This window comes from Saprolegnia parasitica (assembly GCF_000151545.1).
Source record: "Saprolegnia parasitica CBS 223.65 unplaced genomic scaffold supercont2.8, whole genome shotgun sequence".
Lineage (NCBI taxonomy): Eukaryota > Oomycota > Saprolegniomycetes > Saprolegniales > Saprolegniaceae > Saprolegnia > Saprolegnia parasitica.
The window spans coordinates 378,046-397,744 of NW_012156402.1; the positions used below are offsets into that span (position 1 = coordinate 378,046).

Sequence of the window (19,699 nt, forward strand, 5' to 3'; positions counted from 1 at the left end):
CGGTTCAACGCCGGGCGTATCCGGCATCCTATACAAACGGCAAGATGCATCGAAGTATCCGGATGACGCGGCGCGTTTGTGATTGGTCGAACGCCAAAGAAAATCCTCGGGAAGTCATCACTTGGCCACAGTATACAAGCGGACGCGCGCCATATGACCAACCATTTCTTGGTTCGACTTTTTGGCCATAGACACTCATCTCCGAGGATCCCAGATGGTCGGATGATGAAGACGGACGAAGAATAGCTTGCAATTTGTATGGGACCCGAGTGGCATGCGCAATCCCAGCATCCGTCGTCGGCGGAAGATCGGCAAAATTCGAATTGTTGAAGGGCGCGTGGCAAGGCGTGGCGGCCTCTGAGTGGCTCCCGCGCCGATTTGACACGCTTCAAGTCAATCCCTCTAAAATCGAAGCCAGGATCTTTGGCGTCCTAGTAGTACCCTTTTCGTCGAACGTGCTTTGGCTTCCACGGAACCGAGTAGCCGACGGCGGCCAGAGGAGGGACCACCGCGGCCTTCGCCGCCCAGGAAAGCGCGGGGCGCCGTGCGGGCGACGCGTCTGTCTCAGGCTCGAGCCGTTCTTGTATGCGGCATCTTGAATCCTGGTTTTCTCGATTTACCATTTGATACGATGCAACCGGCGCTGAAAACCGGGGAGATGGGGTTCCCCACGTCCCACGACAGCTAGTGGAGGGATTCCTCGGATTTACGGTCAACGCGGGGCGCGGACCCTTGCTATCGTGTCTCTATTACCGTGCATTTACCGTGCGGACGCGTTTTCACGGTAGATTTGAAAGCAGGTGGCGGTTACCGTGCCCGCACGGTTTACTGCACGTGGTCGTCGGTACTCCGGCCATAGAGCGCCAAATGAACCTCCTCCGGCGTCAAGAGGTCGGCTTGTGGGAGCTGTGCCGGGTCGCGGTGCCGGGGAAGGCCGACGAGAATGTCGTTCTTGGGCGTCGCGTCGAACGGGTGCATGATGTACATGGCCGCCGCGTACCCGCAGTTCTAGACACGCTGTCGTTGGTGGCGGCTGCAGAAGGGTACTCAGACCTGGACCGCTCGCAGATTGCGGTCGGTTTCGAGCACGCTCTTGCATCGGCGTCGATTGATGTTGGCTGCGTTCATCGCCATCGAGCTGTGTCCATTGTGGCCAAAGTCGGCGGCCTTGGCCAGAATCTACACGCAGTATCAAGTGACTTTTCACCAAAAGACAGGTTATTACCTCGTACTCGGTGCGGGTCACGGCCGCTTGAAGGGCCTTGGACCGAGGATACTCCAAGAGCGAATGCTTGATCTTGCCGACACAACACGGCGCGAGCACGTACGCTGCGTCTGCCTTGAGGCACTTGTCCAGGACCATGTCTGTTGCCTGGTCCAAAAGAAGGTTGTCCATTCAAGCTGTCGACTTGGTCTTACCTCGCCACACGCGTGGAGGGCAATGCCAACGTCAAACGGGTCGTTATACTCTAGTACATTCTTTCTATCAGCTTGGTCGAGTACAAGGCGAGCAGCTTCGTACCTTCAACGCGGCCACAAAAGATGCTCACGTTGGAGAGACCGGCGAGCGCAATGCGTTCGCTCGCAATATCGAGCGACGGCTGCTTCATATCGAGGAGCACAAAGTGGCAGGTGGGGAATTGACACGCGAGCGGCAGCGCCACGTAGCCCGAGCCGGCGCAAAACTCGACTACGACGTCGCCGTCTCTACCAGATACATCTCATAGATAGAATCGCTTGTGCTCTATCCACATGATGTATTAGTACCGCAAGATGGACTGCAGAAAGATGGCGAGGTTCTCGACTTGGTGGCGCTTGTTCTGAATGCGTTGCGGCGGCAAGTGTCCGTCTTTGGGATGAATGCCGGACGGTAGCTCGGTCCACGGAATCGTCGCCGTTGCCGTGTCCAGGATCGGGTTACGGTAGTAGCGAGCGTGGAGGTCGTTGTCCGCCGCCTCGACCTGCGCCAAGACCTCTTCGAACCAACTGGCCTCATTCGCGGTCGAGATGCCCCGCTCGAGGCGCCGCTTCTGCTTCTTGGACGTGGGCACTGGCGCTGGACCTGATGACGTGGCAGCCAGCGCTTCGCCTTCGTCGATCCACGTGCCCCACGTCATGCTCGGCAGGACCCCGTTCATGGCGCCGCTGTGGTAATCCAAACAAACTCGCCCAATCAAACACGGCGGTACGTGATTCGCGTGCTTTGATTGGACTAGAGACACCGGGCAATTCCCTCGTTGCGTGATAGCGCAATCCAAAGCACACCAGCGCTCAGGAGCAAGGACGTCAACGAAATAAGCAGCGTCGATCGACCAGCGTAGGCCATGTAGAGCGGCAAGTACCGCAGGATGTACCCCGCTATCGACATTGCGGGCATTATTAGTGAGCTCCATGAGTACGCTCCGCGACGAATCTGGTTCTGACGCATCCATACCAGACATGGTTTCCACATCTGGGCTCTCGCCGAAGCGAGACATCCAGATCGAACGCAATGCACTGGATCGCCGCCGCTCGATGCGTACCGCAGCGCACTTTAGATACATGCGCGAGACGGTTGGAATCAGCACCTTGCCGCGCCCAGGCGTCAACCCGTACGCCAAGGTGCTCTCGCGGGTGCGCCGACGCAGCGTCGACGAGCTGCGCCCAAACCACCGTATGCAGCGCTGTGAGAGTGCGCCGCTGCCGCCTGCGCACTCGACTCTAGGACTACCGGTCGTGCGCCGCGCCGTCTCGGACCCGATGATGCTCTCTATTGTGCCGCGACCACTCCCGCCGGCGCCGAGCCGGTCGCTCTGCCCGGGGGATACCATCCACCTCCTCTTCCGCTGGTCCAACACCCACATGCAGGTCTCTGGCAGCCTCGTCTACAGCCCACGCGCCAACTTTTGGTCGGCGGGTCGCGTCGACTGCTTTCCGTTCGACAGCTCGATGCTCGGCGTCGAACACAAGCTCAAGCTCCATGCGCTCTCGTCGGCGGTCGGCGTCTGCGACGGCGACGAAGTTGTCTTCACACGCAGCGACGGCACGTACCTCGCAGTGGGCCGCCATGGTCGTCTCTGCTTTCGCAGGCCCACGCCTGGACAGCTCGTGTTTCCGAGGCAGGCGCGGTTTTCGATCTCGTGCACCGAAGTGGGCGGCGTCTTGGCCAAGAGCTTTTACCTCCGGTCGGTCGTGACGCATCAGCTGGTCGGGTACGAAGCCCAGCCCAAGCGCCACGCGGCGTCCCAGTTTGTACGCCCGGTGGGCCGCCTCGTGCTCTACGACGAGCAACGCGAGCACACGCGGAGTCTTCCCGTTGTCTTCTTCAAGCGCAGCCACACCTCACTGCGCGAGAGCGAATTCATCCATCGCCAAACAAGCGGGCTAGTCCGCGTCTCTGAATATTACATTTAAATCCACTAAATTAGAGCCATTTATTCGTGTCTGCCCAACGATCGATCGATATCGTTGATGATGGCTGGAATGTGGTCGTGGACCTGCTACAGCAGGTCAATGGTATCACGCGTGCGTGACGGGTGACTTGGCGGGTGTATTGCGACACAAGGAGACGAAAGATCTTATCGAGAGCGGAGCTGCAAAGTCACTCTCACTTTGGATTTCGGCTCCCGTTGAGCAACCCGCCACTCACCTCCCGAGGCTTGCCGGTCGGTAATTTTGCCTTCTTATGAAACAAGCCCACTCTGGCATGGTATCGAAAAGGGTGATGTGGCGTCGCATCCGACGTTCACCAAAGACTGCTCTCTTCGGTAGAGCCACCGACTGCAACTGCTGCGCTACCCGTACAATCGCGCTAGGATGCATCTCTACTGTAGTGTGCAGTGACTGGATGCTTGAATTTCAACATTGGAGCACAGGCTAGAGGCGCGTTCAAAACGACGCTACGATATACGGCTACCCTTGCCTTGTATTCTTGTGCTGCAGCCCGCAGCAGTCGCCGAGAGTACCATACCGATAGCTCCAAGATCGAAGCGCCAACTGCGGTCACCTGAATAATCACACTATTGCGAATTATAACACTATTAACATATAATACTATTTTATGGCATAAGCTGTTATTTGTGGTATTTGCCTAAATTATGGCGCTGTGCCAGAAATATCAAAGATCGACCTCATTCTTGGATTGCCGGCCCATGCAAGAAGACGCGACCGAGCTCGACCCGGTGCTCGACATGCTCGACATCTCGGGCTTCGCCTACAGCGCGAACGAGCGCATGAGGTACGTGGACCCGCTCCTCCGCGTCGATGGCATGGACGAGCGGCTCGCCTGGCCGGTGCTCGAGTCCCAGCGGACGGGCCTGCACGCGCTCGTCCCCGACGGCCGCGCGATCATCGTCCCCGGCGAGCGCATCACATGCAGCAACACGGAGTGGACGACGACGACAACGAACGCGATCCTCGCCAGCGTCAACAGCAACCTCGGGGTCCGCGGGCCCGTCGCACTGCGCTTGAAGCACATGGCGATCGACGTCCACGGCGACGCGGCGAGCGTCGCGTCGGACAGTACAGATGCGATCGGCCGCGTGCTCGTGCTGCTTCCATCTGTGTACAGCGGCGGCGCCTTGACGTTCAAGGTCAAGAACGCCGGGACCCAGTACTGGTCGTCGGACGACGTGACCCACGTCGCCACGCCGTGCTACATGGCGCTCTTCACGTCGGCCGAGATCCTTATCGCGCCGATCGTCGCGGGCGCGCGGTCCATGCTCGTCTACGACCTCGTTTCCGTCGATGAAGAGGCCAATGTCGCACTTGCCCCGGCCGCGCTCGACCTCGCCGCGTCCTTTCTCCAAGAGCTTGCACTGCTGCCACCGACGTCAGCGATCCTCGGCTACGCGCTCGACCACCCACATGCGCCATTGAGCCACGAGATTCTCTCGTACGCCGAGCGCCGTCTCGTCCATGCCCTTGTGACGGCAGGCTGCTACGACGTCGTGCTCGTCCAGTGCAACGTCACACCGTACTCGAAGACCATTGTGGACTGTTTCTCGATTCCTCGTGCCGACGTACCATCGACCGTCCAGAGCAACCTCATTGGCAAGCGCATCGACACGATCGTAAACACGCGGGCGATTCTTTTCGAGCCGACCAAGTTCATTGCGTTTTGGCCCACGCGCACGCGACCTGCTGTCGTGGGTCTCTCAGCGGCCCTCGCGTCGCTTTGCCTCGTCGTGGACGTGCCCTTGATGGACAACACGGACGACCGCCTCCTCGGCACCTTTAGCCCCAGTGAGCTTGCGTTGGCTGTCTTGCCTTTCTTTGGCGACGATCATGCCAGCAACGTGGACAAGGTGCCGCGTTTCCCGCTGCCGGAGGACAAGAGCCACTTTGAGATCCTCTGCGGTGCCTTGGCGGCGCTTGGCGACGTAGCCGTGACGTCGCACTTTATTGCCGAGCATCTCACGTTGACGGACACGATGACGATCGAGAACGTGGCGGCGTGGCTGCATGCGACGCTGACGACCGTTGGGTGGGGACCTCTCTTGCCCGCACTGACGAGCATGCTCACTCGGTGGTGCTCAAGCTACGAAATCTCGTTCACCCCTGGCTTTCAGCTCGTCGCAAGCTTGGCCGGCGTCGTGGACGACCCCGTGTGCCCTCCACTGGACATGGCGTTTGCTGCCGAGCTCATCAAACCTTGCTGGTCGACCATCATGACGCTCCTCGATGTTCCATCGTACGACGTTGATGGCTACGATGACACGAGCACGATCCTGGCGCCGGCCATGCTCCTCGAAGCGTACATTACGTCGGGCGACGGCGGCGGCTGGTTTACGAGCAAGGTGCCAGCGACCTTGTGTGCCGAAATTGACGCGTACCGCTTTCCAACCCACTCGATTCAGCGCTGCGTCGACTATTGGATGTCGCGCGAGCCCATCGATACGGTTGCCCCATCTTTGGCAGCCGTCGTCAAGCGCAACCCGCAGCTTTGCATCAACAAGTACCGTGCGGCGCTGACCAATGTGCTTGCTACCATGTCCGACCCTGGGAGTTTTTACTGCGTACGTGGTCTCTCTACTGCGCTAACTCTGGTGACGCCGCCCACGATCCTGCTCGAACGGCTCTGGCACACGATTGGCTTGCCGTTGCTCCCGGCGCTTTTTTCGGCGCTTGTCACGGGTGGCATTTCGATGGTTCCGAGCCTCTCGAGCTTGTTCATGTACGCCGCCAACGCCTTTGAGCCGCTGACGCCCAACACGCGCCATCAGTTGCGCGTATTTTACGTCGATCGGTCGCCGCTGCAGGGCTTTGCACCCGATTGCTGCTCGACCTACCTCGTTCTCGATGCGCTCGCGTACTTTCGCACCTTTGACGTGGAGATGCGGTCGGTGTTTGCCGAGGCTTTTATTGCGGCGACGACTTCGACGCCGGAAGCCACCGCTGTCTTCCGCAATCTCGACCTCCGCTGTGGCGCGTCTGACATCATCCTTGCGAAAGCGGGCCTCGAGCGCATCCCGATTGTCGAGCCGCGTGGCGTTAACGACCTCTCGATGACGGACGCGCTGCCTCACTGCGCATGCGAGATGGCCGACTCTATTCGCACGTTCTTGGCGTCGCCAACGCGCGAGAGCCTGGCTATTGACACACCGGACCTTTGCGACGAGCTCCGGTCGGTCATTGCCAAGCACAGGAAGGTGCTCGAGCTCCACTATATCTATCCCCACGACGGACAGCCATTGACCCACAAACTTCAGAAGCTTGTGGCAGGCGTGGCAGCGCTCCGTACGTCCGAGATTCACGACGTGGAGATGCGCGCGCGGCTCGAGGCGTTTGCTGTGTTACCCGATCGCCCACTCAAACGCCGTAGCCCATCGTCTCCGTGAACGGCGTCTCCATCAACTTTTGAAACCACGCTTTATCTATCGAGTACTCGTATTATAGTTTTGACGTTGTATCCGTGTTTTGCGTGGCATCAAACCATGTACTAGTCCTACAGTGTACCCAGCCCACGGAATTTGCTGGGCACCTTGTGGCCCTCTCTACTCACTCATGCCACTTTAAGCTGATAAGTGTCATCTTGTCGACGCGGCGCTTGGCACATTACCTCCAAAGCGCTCACTGGGCTGATCTCTACGTAAGTTTTTTGCTGCAACGTCTGTGCGCGAGGGTGTCGTCCTTGGGCTCCGCCGCGGCGCTGACCACGCCGTCGTGCTGTGTGGCAGCGCGTACGGAACGTCGCACCGACGGTCTATGTCTCAGAAGACGCTTTTGACGTCGAGTTGTCGGTCTCGGAGGATGAATCAACTGTAGTTGTTGAGGACGCGGTGGCGATCGTAGTGGAAGTGTCAGCGGCGTTCGAATCACAAGGTACTTCAACGCTTCCCATGGCTAGTCCAGCGCTTGCCGTGCCATTCCAGCCTGTCGCGGTGTACGAGCTGTCAGATGATGGTCTATTCTTTCAACAACCTCTTCTAGGACATTTATCACTCTACGCCTTTCTTGTGCACCACCGCACACTCTACTCTGGTACGTCACGTTGACCGAGGAGTGAAATGTACTCGGTGGCAAAGACTTACGGATGCAAACCTTGCATGCCCAAGATTCCATAAATGTGTACTAGTAAGGACATTGTGTTCTGGTGTGTCCTTGTGTATATCCTTGGTAGTAGTCTCAATGTATCTAGTACTGTAAGTTGACTTTGACGACCAAACTCGCAACAATGAACGATGCACACAGCATTAAGACGCGACACCGACATGGTCGACTGGCGCTGACCCCGCGATTTGAAACGACGCAAACAAATCGTCGTCGTCGTCGTCGTCGGCGTCGCACTCGGTGACGGCGAGCGACGACTTGGCCGCGATCCGCAACGGTGCCCGAAGGCGATACGCAGATGGTTTGTCGCGATGGTGCATCGCGCGTAGCTGGATGGCACTGCTTGCTGTACGTCGCAAAACGAGGGTGCCGCGACCGCGCAAGGTTGGCGTCCGTGCAAAGCCAATGTACCAGCGCGGCCAAAAGACGCTTCCGAGCGCAAAGGGCTCGTCTTGGTGAAGCTGGCCGCGTCGGCACTCGAGCGAGACGAGGCGAAACGCAGCCTTTGCCGACGGCTGCGTTGACCATCGGAGCTTGCGCTGGAGCGCGCAGCCGCGGAGGTAGTAGCACTCGCCGCCCTTGGTGCGATGCACGAGGCGAACGATGGCGCCAAAACTAACGTCGTCGGTCTCGAGCTCCATGAGGTGGTCGCCGTCGACGATGTACCGGGCTTCGATGCAAAAGCCGCATTGAGTGTAATCAAAGATGGGCATGGTGCAGACGCGCCCGTCGTCAAAGGTCAGCGTCAGCGGCGTCGAAGCGTGAACCACGTCCATGTACGCGGTCTACTTCGTCTTTTCAAGTGCCATGGGTTGTGGTCGGCATCTCTGTGCGCCGGCCGAATAATTGACGCTCGGGTGCTTGCAGTAGTAGCTTTGCAAGGATATCGAGCGAATCAGCGCCGAGCTTGCTGTTCCCACGGGTTGGTGGTAATACAACCTACAACCAAAGTCGATCGCATTTAAAGTTAACTCTCAGTCACTCTCAGTACACAGATCGTCGAGCGTGTCCATGCTCTACTACGAGCGCACCACGTAATACACTAACGTGAAGGCCCTTGATGAGAGAAAAGTCATTGACGATGCACAGCGCTGCAAAGGCAAATTGCAGACGCTGGTCTTCGGTAAATTCTCGGCTGCGATACGCCGTTCGCTCGTCGTAGTCCACCGGCGAATGGCAAAGCTTTGCCGCATACGCTTCGCAGTCGATGACTCTGATTGGCCGGCCCTTCCTGCCCCAACCGCGCACCTTCTTGCCACACACTCGCACAACCCGTCACGAGCGGAGCGTTTGGGTGCGATCCTTGGTTCCAATGCCTCGATAGCCTTGTCCACAGGTGGGTATTGTATGTGTCACTGTGGTCGTGCGAGCGATGACATTTTTGCCCACATCGCCAGACCTTCTGTACATCCACCCGGTCAGAGAATCCGGTTATACCAACCGGTTAATACAGCCGGCTTTATAGCCGGCTAACCGGGTAGCCGGCTCATCGTCGGTGCGTGGCCCACCTCCAAGGTACCGTAGCTCACGTTGGGTAGTAGCTCAAGTCCCTCTTTGTCAATACAAGTACAACGACTTGAAGAGAGGCCACCTCGGTGCCTTTTGCTTTGCAGCACAGCAACACACGTCCAGCCACACTTGTTCGTTCTAGTTTTGCAGTCCGTGCCATGTAGAATCCACTCGAAACGCTCAACAAGACACAATCTTTATAATTACGTTATGTTTTGAGCAAGACTTATTAACGCCCAAATTGTTCATGTCCAGTAGCCGACAATCGACATGGCGCAGGCACCGGCGGCCACAAATGCATACGTCAAGAGCCGACTGCGGCTCGACTTGGTATGAAACTCGTGGTTGTTGGTGTACTGGTTCGTCAACAGCTCGACAATGCCCGTGTAGATCAAAATGCCGGCCGCGAGCGCATCCAGGCAGCCTTGCACCCACAGCGCCGTCGCAGTCGTCGGCGAGTACGTCGTCGAAACGCCAATGCCAATCACAATACCGAGCGGCGTCGTCAGCGCGTACCCAAAAACCGTCCACAGCGTCGCCTTGAGCTCGTCAAATGCAAGCAGCGCCGAGGACCCGACCGCGACGCCCTCAAAGAACTGGTGAAAGCAGATAGCCGTAAGGAGCGTTGTAAATGTGGTGCCAGATGTGACACCGAGGTTGAGGCCGATAATGACCGAGTGGATCGCAACGCCAAGTTCAAAAATCAAGACGGAAATCGTGCGACTTTTGGCATCGCTGGCGACCGTCGACAGCGCGTGCGTGTGGCCATGGCTGTGAAACTGCTGCGACGGCGACTCGGCGCCCTTGACGTCCGCGGTGGGGGCTTCCGTGTCCGTGGCGCAGGTCGGAACAGCAAATCGCGCCGTGAGTTCCGTCTGAAGACACTGCAGCAAGAGAATCGCTACGACCGCAATGACGTTGGCCAAGCCCGGGTACGAGAGGCCGAGGCACTCATTGTTGAGTGCGTCGTTGGCTGGCGGAAGCATGTGCACGAGCGCTGTCGACACAACAACCCCGACACCAAACGCGTTGACAAACGACATGATTGTGGCCATTTGCTGGAGACACGCGAGGTGCTTGGAGACGACGGGCAGCAGCGACCCCATGAGCGAGACGGCGAGGATGATAAAGATGGCGCCAACATGCAGCGCCATGTCATAGTCGTCGTCGCGACCTTGCACAAAGCCACACGGGTTGTTGTCGTCGTCGCCGGCCGCGAACATGCTGGAAGGTCGCAAATGGATAAGTGATGTTCCAGGAACGGTTCCTGCGAAGTTCGCGGTCGAGGAAAGTCGGACCAACGGGCCGATCCGACGGCGGCATGAGACAGGCCAGGACCACCAAAGCGCAATCGGCCGTTCGCATACAAACGGCGAGGTTAAAGCGACGTGCGAATGGAACGGCCACGTTAAAAGAAGACTCGCATCGTCAGCCACGCTTCGACAAGGGCTCAGTGGTCGCGCGATGCGTCACCGAGGGCGAGACGCCTTCTGAAGGAACACTCATAGACGTGTGTTGTGCTGATCTCTCAAGCGTACAAAGAGGCGGTGTATCCGACGGCGGCACGGTTGACCCTGATTTGCTGGCGCACGGTCGGCGGACTTGACACGGCACGCAAGCGCTCTACGGTATTGTTTGAGCAACGCTACGGCGCAACGGTGCGTGGAGAAGACAGCGCGTAGGACATGTCTGCAACATTGGACCGAATAACCAAGCAAGCGAGAAGACAGCGACAAACGAATCGCCAATCAGCTGAGCGAACGGAAGCTGCAACAAACGATCGACGCAGCTTTGGCACGAACCATATCGATTCCATGATGTACTTTCTTGTCGGTAACAATGAAGCGCGCATCGGAGGTGGAAAGCGAGAGGCTGGAGCTCCGACGACGGTTCAAGGTTGGCTTCAGCATTTCCAGCATGTCACGCTTTTTGAGCAGTCGCAGGTAGGACTGAGGAGCTGTCCTGTCCAACTGGGCTTTCAAAGCTTGATGGAAATTGCCATTCGCACATTGTAGGGGCTCAACCATGTAATAACATTCAACGAGCTGCCGTGGACTACTAGGGCAGTGGGCTATAGCATCTACACCCCATGTGAGCGATGGCCTGCCTGGGGTACGAGGTGCTGTGTACTTGATTGAATCAGCTTATCGCAGAACACGGCAGCGGCACTTCGTTTGCGTTCTCTGGGAAGCAGACGCTGCAGTTTGGCAGTACATACCAGTCGTCGCCGTGATGTCTACTGGGATCGAAGGAGCTCAGATATCAGCATCATGTGCCCCTCCTTGGACCTTGGACCTTGGGTCGATGACGCCTTGCCGACCCATGCCGCCCGAAACAGTGTTTTACACTCTGTTTGAAGCTTCAGAGACAGGCGGGCAAAAACGGTCGCCGAGGAGTTTCGACGACGGCGATGGAAGGGCTCGAGTACGACGCCAACGACGTCGAGGAGCTGCTCTCGCTCTCCGACGCCGAAGACATTGACGCCAATTCCCGCCGCGTCCTCTTCCCGCCGCTCGTGCTGGACCTCGAGCCGCGAGCCAAAAAAGTAGACCGCCTCAAGAAGCTCGGCGTCTTGCACAGCCCGCTTGGCGACTGGCCGCGCAACAACGTTCGGTCGCCGCCCTCGGTGCGTGCACTGCACTCCAAACTGTTTTGATCCGGCTGGAATATAGGTCGAGTGCAAGCTTGAGGCGCCCCATAGCCCATACGTCAAGGCCTCACCAGCGAAACTATCCACGAAGAAGCGACACCCGACCAAGCTCCCGCCACCAATCGAGATGGAGACGTCACCGACCAAATTCAAGTTCAAGACCAACGACATCATCAAGCACGGTACTTGCCGACTTCGCGCAAAGTGTCCACGCTCAAGGACCACATTAGGGGACCTCAAGGTCTACATGTGCCGGCATACGACGATCCAGCCTCTCTTTTGCATCCCATTCCACGAGCACTCGTCCCTTACCTCGAGCCGGAAGCTCATCGACGACCTCCTCATGGTGGACATGGTCGACTATTGCTTCGTGGCACCGAACGGTAACCGACATATCGAGTGCAAGCGCTATTGACATCGTAGTGATGCATGCTAGGCAAAGCCATCGCCAAGACGGCCGAAGGACGCTTCAGTGCCTATTGGTTTCACCCTGTCTTGACGATCCTCGTGCTCTCGATTCAAAACACCCCCCACTTGTGCCAGAGCCCCGACGCACTTCGCGACGCACTCTCGCAGCTCGGCACTGACGGCCGTACGCCCACGAAAGAAAAGCCATGGAACTTGTCGTACGTGAGCTTTGGCAACTTTAGCTCCCAGAGCCTGCGGATGCAGACCGCGATCATCAAGGTGATGCGTTTTCAAGTTCGCGCGTCGTGGCGTCACAATGACGTGCTCTAGTCGCCGATGAGCTCCAAGATCCGGAAGCGCCATGCCCGCGATGTGCTTCGGCTGGCGCTCGAGACGCCCGCACCCGTCGACGATGCTGTGTTTGAGACAGCGCCAAACGGTGCGCTGGCCCCAAGCACCGTGCAGACGATCCTCGAACGCAGTCGCTACGACGTCCTCGACCGGTTTTCCGACCTCGAAGTCGAGGTGCGCGCACTCCCACGTCGGCGCATCTCATGTCGGCGCACCTAGAAACGCCGAAAGCGTCATCTGCGGCTGCAGCAAAAAACGCTGGTGCACGCGCTTGAGATGCACAAGCGTGCCGTCCAGCTGCAGTGCTGGGTGCGCACGGTATGGAGTGTGCGCCAAGTTGAGGTGCTGCGAGAGGCGCGGCGTCAAGCGCTCCAGGCGCAAATGCCACCTCCGACCTCGAGCGACGGCCGCCCCCGGCGCTATAGTATCAGGTACACCTCGTCCATCTTGATACTATCTTGATACATATTTCCTACTTGCTCAGTTTGAGCCAACAACCGATGGTCGTCGCCAACTTGCACTTTGTACCACAGTGTACGCCAAGTCGCCTATAGGACAATAGTGGAAACGAAATGACTCTAGTTGGCGCGTACGAAGAAAAGAGCATTGTCAAGCTCCAAGCGCTGCAACGCCGTCGCCTGGCACAAAAGAGCTATCGCCAAGCGCACGCCGTGAACCTCAAGTACGGATTAACCAATTGTCGATGGCATGAACGATGACAATATTGGACATAGGAAAAAGAGCTCGAGCAGCGCCACGAGATGCTGCAAAAGACCCAAAGCGACTACGAACGCGAGGCAGCGCTGACCAATATCAAACGACTCCACAAAGTCGACCAAAAGCAACGCAAGGAGCTTCTCAAGGAGCACGATGAGCAGCGGCGACAGGCCGCGATTCTGGCGATCCAGCGTTTGATTCGCCGCTTCTTGGCCGTCCGCGTCGTCAAGCGCCTCCGTATGGAGCGCAAGGCCGCGATCAAAATCCAGTCCCACTTGCGCAAAAACACGGCGCTCACCACAGTAGGCTTCTACACATCCGACATAACGGGCGATCTTCCTGCTGTAGCTCGAGAACCTCAAGCTCCAATCGCGCAAGTCGAGTCTCAATGTGTCAGGATCGTCCGTCAACAACAGTGACAGCTACCACCCACGTCTCTTTTGCCGGCGAGTTCACTTTCATGACACCACCAATGCTGTCGTGCTCGTGTATGTAGTTCATCTGAGATCTTAGACTGTAGCATGCGACATGCTCATAGGGTGCTCACCAAGACCCAGATCTCGCTGGTGCTCTACGAAGCCTCCTCGGCGAGCCACCCGACGGCCGTCGAGTGCACTCTAGAGACGGACGAGCTAAAGACACTCGGGCTTCTCACGCGGTCATACTTTATCACAGTCGGCGACATTGACCGCCTCATCGAAGGTAGCTCACGTCGGCAAGCTCTGACAACACTCGACTCATAGGTATGTCTAGGTCTGGTCATGCATCTCATCGTTCAGCGCGGCCGCGTGCTGCTCAACCCGCGCGAAGTCCACCCGTTTCGGAACCTCAACATTGACGCGCGGTCGCTCGTCTTGGGGACACCTGACATGTACTTCGGGCAGCTCTACCAAAAGGTATATGGATCAACTCTCGACAAAATATGGACCTCTCGTCTAGTGCAGCGACTGCAACAGCGCAGAGGACCTCCTTCGTCCATTGCGGTATGCGAAGCCGACACTGCACTACTACGTGGCAAAACGCGTCAAGCTCGGGATGGCCCACTTTGCGTTTTTGAAGACCAAGGCGTCTTGTACGTCGAGTGCTACGTCTCGCGCTGGCACCTCTGTCTCTGCATCGGGCTTCAGTACAGCGAGTGGAGCTTTAGCAACCTCCCAGTGCTTTCTCTCTGCTCGACCCCCCAAAAAGTGGCGATCGCCAAACACATGGTACGCACCCAAAATGAAAAAACAAAACATCTGAATTGAACATGTGGTACCGGTAGGTCCACCACATCACGTTGAGCCACACCAACGCCGTGCGCATCGATGTCCGTCAACGCATGTTTCGCCAAGCCAAGCGGCTCCGGTGCGAGACGTCGGGAAGCGTCACCTTTGCCGTCGGTCTCTTTTCAGTGCACCGTCTCGGGATCGCGCTGCAGCTCGAGGTCGTCTTCGCCTCCGGCGACGTCCTCCAGAGCAGCGTCGCACACAACATTCTGAATCGGATTGGCTACACGTCGCTCTTGGATATGGACGCGGAGACGGTTCAGATCTTGAGTCGCCAAATGCTCAGCTACCTCCGCGTCATTGAGCACCAATTGGTGCTGCAGATCGACGAGTGACTCTTGTACATAGGGGATCCTCCGTCGCGCTCGACGATGCATCCAGTAGCACACAATACATGCAGATAGCACATATTGTCTGAAAAGATTAGCACATATTGTCTGAAATGATTTTGCATCTTAGTTACTTGATCCAGGGAGGGTGATGGCGAGGCGCCTATTTTCACCAAGACCAATCGACCTAGACCACGACCTCCAGTGGTTGACGCCCCTCCGTCGCTGGCATCTCTCAAGGTCGTCGATTAACCGCAAAGCTCCGCCGCTGAGAGTGACGCCTGAAAGGCTTTACGGCGCGTCGTCCTGGGCCTTCCTCGCGGCTGCAAGCGCCCACAGGCGACCAGAGAAGAGCAAGACGCGCCGCCGCCTGCGTAGCCACGACCCCGCGACCGAATGAAGAAGACTGCTATTCTCTACGTACTTACACAAAGTCGTTGGAACAATACAGGCAACGCGAACCACGTTCATTTCAATGGAGGTGTATGCCATGAGAAAACTCTCAATGCATCCGACCATTCCTAGCCAGCAGTCGAACATTTCTAGCCAGCATGCGTGGCCCCTTTCGGTACACCCCTGCAACGGTGCCCAGAGGTATCGCATCCATAAGAAGCAAAACGAATGTTTTCAAACGTCACGGAAAAAAGCGCAAAAATCGTAGACGTTGCGGGATTCGAACCCACAAAAAGCACAAGAATCCAATCCCGCCCATCATAATGCCCGCCCATGGTTGTCCACGCGTCCTAGTGAGCGCTGCAGCGCGTGCACTGCGTGCCGGCGCGCGACATGGTCACGCCTTCCCAGCCGCTCAAGAGGCGGCGCGGACACGTCGCGCACTTGCCCGTGATCATGCTTCCCTTTGGAATCGACGACCCGAGCATCGGCGTCGAGTTGAAGCCGTTGGTGCTGTACCAGCTGCGCCCGCCGCCCCCGCCTTGTTCGTCGTCCGGGCTCTCGCGCTGCTGCGCGCAGTCCACATGCGGGCACGTGCGCCAGTCGCTGTGCCCGTGTCCTTCGTTGGCGTGCGAGCCACACGTCGTGTACCTATGTCAGTCGATCGCATCAAGAACGTTCATGGAGGTCCGTGGTCGGCGCACCGGTTGTGGGACCGCATGCAGTGAGTTCGACTGTAGCTCATCATCTGGTACTCGTGCTCGTTGTCGCAGACCGTGAGCCCGCAGCACTCGGTGGTGCCCAAGTTGACTTCGTTCTCGCCCGCGCCGCAGACAAAGCACGTCTCGAGGTCCGATGCTTCGACGGGGAAGCACCCGATCGGGTACTTGCGCAGCTCGTCGGCCTCGTTGTACGGAATGCCCGAGAGGCCCAAGGACGCAATGTGCTTGCAGTCGATCTTGTGGCGCGGCCAGTCTTGGAGCTGGTGCTCGCGGCCGCAGTAAAAGACGCAGCGACACTTGGCGCAGTGCTTGACGTCGGCGCGGTCACAACCGACGACTTCGCAGCGCCGTGGCACAAACATCTGCGACTGGCGCAGCTCGAGACGAGCTTCCGACGCGGGCGTGCGGCGCGTGGGCTTGAGCGGGGCGTAGTCGTCGTCGTAGTTGTCGTCGTCGTCGAACTCTTCGTCAAACTCGTCGTCCGAGCCAGATACGCCGCCATCACCGCCCATGCGCGAACGTTCCATCATGGCCTGCATCATCTGCTGCATGTCGGGAATACCCGCTGGCGCCTGCGGCGGCAGTCCTCGGCGGCTCATTGCTGCTTCTTGACGCGTTCTGGTGTCAAAAGAAAAATCACCTGCAGTGATATCCGGAGGATCCGGTTAAACAACCGAGTGCAGCCAATCAAAATCAAGAACGCATCCACCCTTGTCGAGCGGGACATGAGGCCTTGTGATCGCGGCCAAGGGTCTCTACTAAGACTACAATTTAGGACGCTTGGGATGTCGTAGACGTACCTGGTACGTCATCATCTCCATCACTCGGCATCTTATAGCTATCAAGCGTTGTTGTTGGCCAATCTTGTGTGCGCTTCGGGTTCGCGAACTTACCGAAAGACAGGCACAGTAGCTCGCAGCAGGAGCGATACGAAACAGAAATACTGGCGCATATACCGGCGCGGCTCAGGCAACACGAAAGCGCTGACGTGGCAGCGGCTCATAGAAAGGGCACCCAGTATTATCCGGATAATCAGACCCTGGACCCCAACTTCAACGTCAAATTGGGCCACACGGTTGCTGGCAAGAGCAAGGGCAAACTCACTTCCTCTTCGAATCCATTCCATTGCTGGCTCGTATGTCCGCACGACTAGATCTAGGAGCTCTATGCAACGCCGGAACACTTGTTGCGTGGCACTATGCTTGTTCCTGGACCAGTCGTCGTACCCACCTCGTCAACGTCAGTGGCGATGAGACTCCAGCAGCCGTGGATCTTCAGCAGCAGATGCAAAGGCGTTGGCGATGCACGCTGCGTCTGTCCCGACACACGCTCCTACATTCTACTCAAGATACGCCGAGCGGCTTGCGGTCCATGTCTTGATATATCCGTTTTCGCAGTGCCTCTCATATCAAATGTGATTGGCACCTACTTCTTAAAAAGGCAGCCCATGCAGCGACGGAGCGCGCTCGGGCGACACCTCGCGTCTCTCGTGCGTGGTTTCTGCGCGCTGCCGTCGGCGTCCAAGGAGGAAGAGCGGTATTTCTCACTCCTCGTCATCAACCGCGCGGGCGTCCTCGGCCAAGTGGCGACGGCGTTCGCCCGGCACGACGCCAACATCACGTCGCTCACGGCGCGGCCGACGCACGTGCCCGAGCTCTCGCGCATGAACATCTCGGCGATTCTATCGGCGCACAAGGCCAACCGTATTCTGCGCAACCTCCAGTGCATGGTCTCAGTGCCCTTCTTCCACGTCACGACCGCGCAGCAGCTGCTGCTCGACGACGCCTGCCTCGTGCAGAGCCAAGCACTCTTCCGCTTAGCGATGCCCGAGGCAGCGCTATCGCCCGTGCACAAGCTCATTGAAGCCTACAACGGCTCAATCATCATGAAGAACGAGCCGTCGCTATTGACGCCATTGACGACCGCGCCGAGCGCTAGAGACGCGCACAACACACTCGTGCACGTTGTAAACGCGCCGCACCTTCTCAACTCGTTCCTGCACGAACTCCAAGTGCTGGGCGCGACCGTCCTTGAGTGCCAAACGAGCGGCCCGTGCTTTCTCGACATCTACACACAGTCAACCCTGGTCGCCAAGCCGGTGGTCGATCACCCCCTCGAGCCGAATGACACTGCGTCGTCGTCGTCGTCGGCGGGGCCAAATACGTACTCGAAGGAGCGGCAGCGCCTCCACGCACGGATTGCAGCCCAGCTGTACTTCCACCCCAACTTGCCGTCCAAGCTCGCGAGTCCCAAGTTCATCTTGCTCTTGGGCATTCCAGGCTCCGGGAAAACGTCGATTCTCTCGGAGCTCGACCAAACGGGCCGCATCGTCCTCAACGACTTTGTCAATTTTGACGTGGACGATATTACGGCGCTTTTACCGGAATTTTACCAAGCCATGCTCAACATTGGTCTCGGAAACTTTGCCGAGGCGCCGCCACCCGGCCTCTCGATGGACCCACACGTCCGGTACAGCCACTGCCAAGAGGAAGCCAAGTACATTTTGAACGCCAACCTCGCGCACGCGATGCACGAGCGCATGAACATCATCCTGCACGGCTCCGGGAGGTCCCTCGACAAGTATCGGAGCTTGCTCGACAGCCTCGACCCGAGCTACGAGATCCATGTCATGTGCGTTGACGTGCCGATCGAGATGGCGCTCGATCGCGTCGAGGCGCGAAGCCGCGGCTACGGACGGAACGTTCCCCGCGAGATCGTCGAAGGCGCCGCGACGCAGATTTTACCGCATTTCCGAACGCTCGCCGAAGCCGTGCCCAACGCCCACGTCTTTGACTCGTCGACGTGGCCGCCGGCGCTCATTTGGTCCAAGCAAGGCCACGAGATCGTCTACCACTCCAAGGCCCACCCGATTCAGGACAAATACGGCTTGTGATCACGCACCCCTCATAGTGTAAACGTCGTCCAGCTCCTCCCTTTTCCAACAAAAAGGATATTAAATCACTTGAAAGCGGCAGCTACTACAGTCCGTCGAGAAGAAAAAATGTAGACTCTACCTGTAGTGGTCTGTCTACTATAACGAGTGTAGCGGTAGCTGTCTTGGCCCATCCTACACACGCCATCTGAAGGCCGACGTGGGGTAAAGTTCGTAGGGTTCACAAGGTCTTTTGTCGACAGTATAGAGCCGCTTTTACGTTGCATGCCAAGTCGTTCACTTGGTTGCTGTCACTCTGAATTCAACGCGACCACGATCCTACTACAAAATGGTGTCTCTAGTCACAAGACACTTTGCAACGGTGTTCAACACTTTCAAAACAAAACAATTATCTCAAAAACAAAATCTGCGATTCACGTGTGCCACTGCTTCGATCGTAGTGGACGCTACTCATTTCCATGATGCCTTCGCTCGCCATCACTGCAGATATACACTACGATAATATGTACATACTCTACCCAAAGCAATCAGTTCTCGTCACTTAGTACGTGTCCCCGCGGCACTTGAAGAACTGCTCGTTGATGTTGCCAAACGCTTGCAGCGCAATCTTCGCTTGGCCACTCAGAAGCGCGTGGAGCGACGCCAACTGGTCCGTGAGCGCCGAGATGCCCCACTCGAGCTTGAAGGACGCCGAGAGGTCGACGGCGCCGCCTGCGACGCAGTTGTGGTAGTAGAGCACGAGCACCTTTTCGATCTCGACATCGCAGTCGAGCGACGAGAGGCCCTGGAGCGTGCACTGCGCCGCGAGGGCCGCGCGCCACTTGAAGTAGACGTCCGTGGCCTTGTTGGGCGTCGTAGTGATCTCGGTGATGTTGGACTCGGAGTGCACGACGGCGCACGGCGTCTCGGCGAGCACCTGGAGCGGCCCC

The 19,699-nt window shown here is 57.8% G+C and overlaps 8 protein-coding genes across 8 annotated transcripts; 4 read left to right on the top strand and 4 right to left on the bottom strand.

Annotated features, from left to right (window-relative positions):
- Nucleotides 1-716: 716 nt before the first annotated feature.
- On the bottom strand, nt 717-2,165 carry SPRG_03250 (hypothetical protein). Its single transcript, XM_012341831.1, has 6 exons — nt 1,768-2,165; nt 1,523-1,707; nt 1,420-1,469; nt 1,226-1,372; nt 1,054-1,179; nt 717-1,008 (listed from the first exon to the last, which is right to left on the bottom strand). The coding sequence occupies exons 1-6, from the start codon at nt 2,136-2,138 to the stop codon at nt 826-828; spliced, it is 1,062 nt and encodes a 353-aa protein (XP_012197221.1). The 5' UTR covers nt 2,139-2,165; the 3' UTR covers nt 717-825.
- A 361-nt stretch (nt 2,166-2,526) lies between these two features.
- On the top strand, nt 2,527-3,431 carry SPRG_03251 (hypothetical protein). Its single transcript, XM_012341832.1, has one exon. It carries the CDS (start codon nt 2,542-2,544, stop codon nt 3,391-3,393), a length of 852 nt encoding a protein of 283 aa, XP_012197222.1. The 5' UTR covers nt 2,527-2,541; the 3' UTR covers nt 3,394-3,431.
- A 699-nt stretch (nt 3,432-4,130) lies between these two features.
- Nucleotides 4,131-6,841, top strand: SPRG_03252 (hypothetical protein; the record flags this gene model as incomplete). Its single annotated transcript, XM_012341833.1, has 2 exons — nt 4,131-6,770; nt 6,803-6,841. The coding sequence occupies 2 exons, from the start codon at nt 4,131-4,133 to the stop codon at nt 6,839-6,841; spliced, it is 2,679 nt and encodes an 892-aa protein (XP_012197223.1).
- Nucleotides 6,842-7,673: 832 nt separating this feature from the next.
- SPRG_19478 (hypothetical protein) lies at nt 7,674-8,306 on the bottom strand (the record flags this gene model as incomplete). Its single annotated transcript, XM_012342016.1, has 1 exon — nt 7,674-8,306. One exon carries the CDS (start codon nt 8,304-8,306, stop codon nt 7,674-7,676), a length of 633 nt encoding a protein of 210 aa, XP_012197406.1.
- Nucleotides 8,307-9,242: 936 nt separating this feature from the next.
- SPRG_03253 (hypothetical protein) lies at nt 9,243-10,262 on the bottom strand (the record flags this gene model as incomplete). Its single annotated transcript, XM_012341834.1, has 1 exon — nt 9,243-10,262. The coding sequence occupies one exon, from the start codon at nt 10,260-10,262 to the stop codon at nt 9,285-9,287; it is 978 nt and encodes a 325-aa protein (XP_012197224.1). The 3' UTR covers nt 9,243-9,284.
- A 1,158-nt stretch (nt 10,263-11,420) lies between these two features.
- On the top strand, nt 11,421-14,768 carry SPRG_03254 (hypothetical protein; the record flags this gene model as incomplete). The annotated part of the gene is made up of 15 exons (XM_012341835.1): nt 11,421-11,665; nt 11,712-11,871; nt 11,920-12,072; nt 12,126-12,376; nt 12,428-12,622; nt 12,668-12,879; nt 12,933-12,982; nt 13,031-13,119; nt 13,183-13,467; nt 13,514-13,653; nt 13,704-13,867; nt 13,919-14,061; nt 14,105-14,188; nt 14,248-14,373; nt 14,430-14,768. The coding sequence occupies exons 1-15, from the start codon at nt 11,450-11,452 to the stop codon at nt 14,766-14,768; spliced, it is 2,607 nt and encodes an 868-aa protein (XP_012197225.1). The 5' UTR covers nt 11,421-11,449.
- Nucleotides 14,769-15,505: 737 nt separating this feature from the next.
- SPRG_03255 (hypothetical protein) lies at nt 15,506-16,502 on the bottom strand (the record flags this gene model as incomplete). The annotated part of the gene is made up of 2 exons (XM_012341836.1): nt 15,860-16,502; nt 15,506-15,806 (listed from the first exon to the last, which is right to left on the bottom strand). Exons 1-2 carry the CDS (start codon nt 16,474-16,476, stop codon nt 15,506-15,508), a joined length of 918 nt encoding a protein of 305 aa, XP_012197226.1. The 5' UTR covers nt 16,477-16,502.
- An 822-nt stretch (nt 16,503-17,324) lies between these two features.
- On the top strand, nt 17,325-18,839 carry SPRG_03256 (hypothetical protein; the record flags this gene model as incomplete). The annotated part of the gene is made up of 1 exon (XM_012341837.1): nt 17,325-18,839. The coding sequence occupies one exon, from the start codon at nt 17,325-17,327 to the stop codon at nt 18,768-18,770; it is 1,446 nt and encodes a 481-aa protein (XP_012197227.1). The 3' UTR covers nt 18,771-18,839.
- Nucleotides 18,840-19,699: the final 860 nt, after the last annotated feature.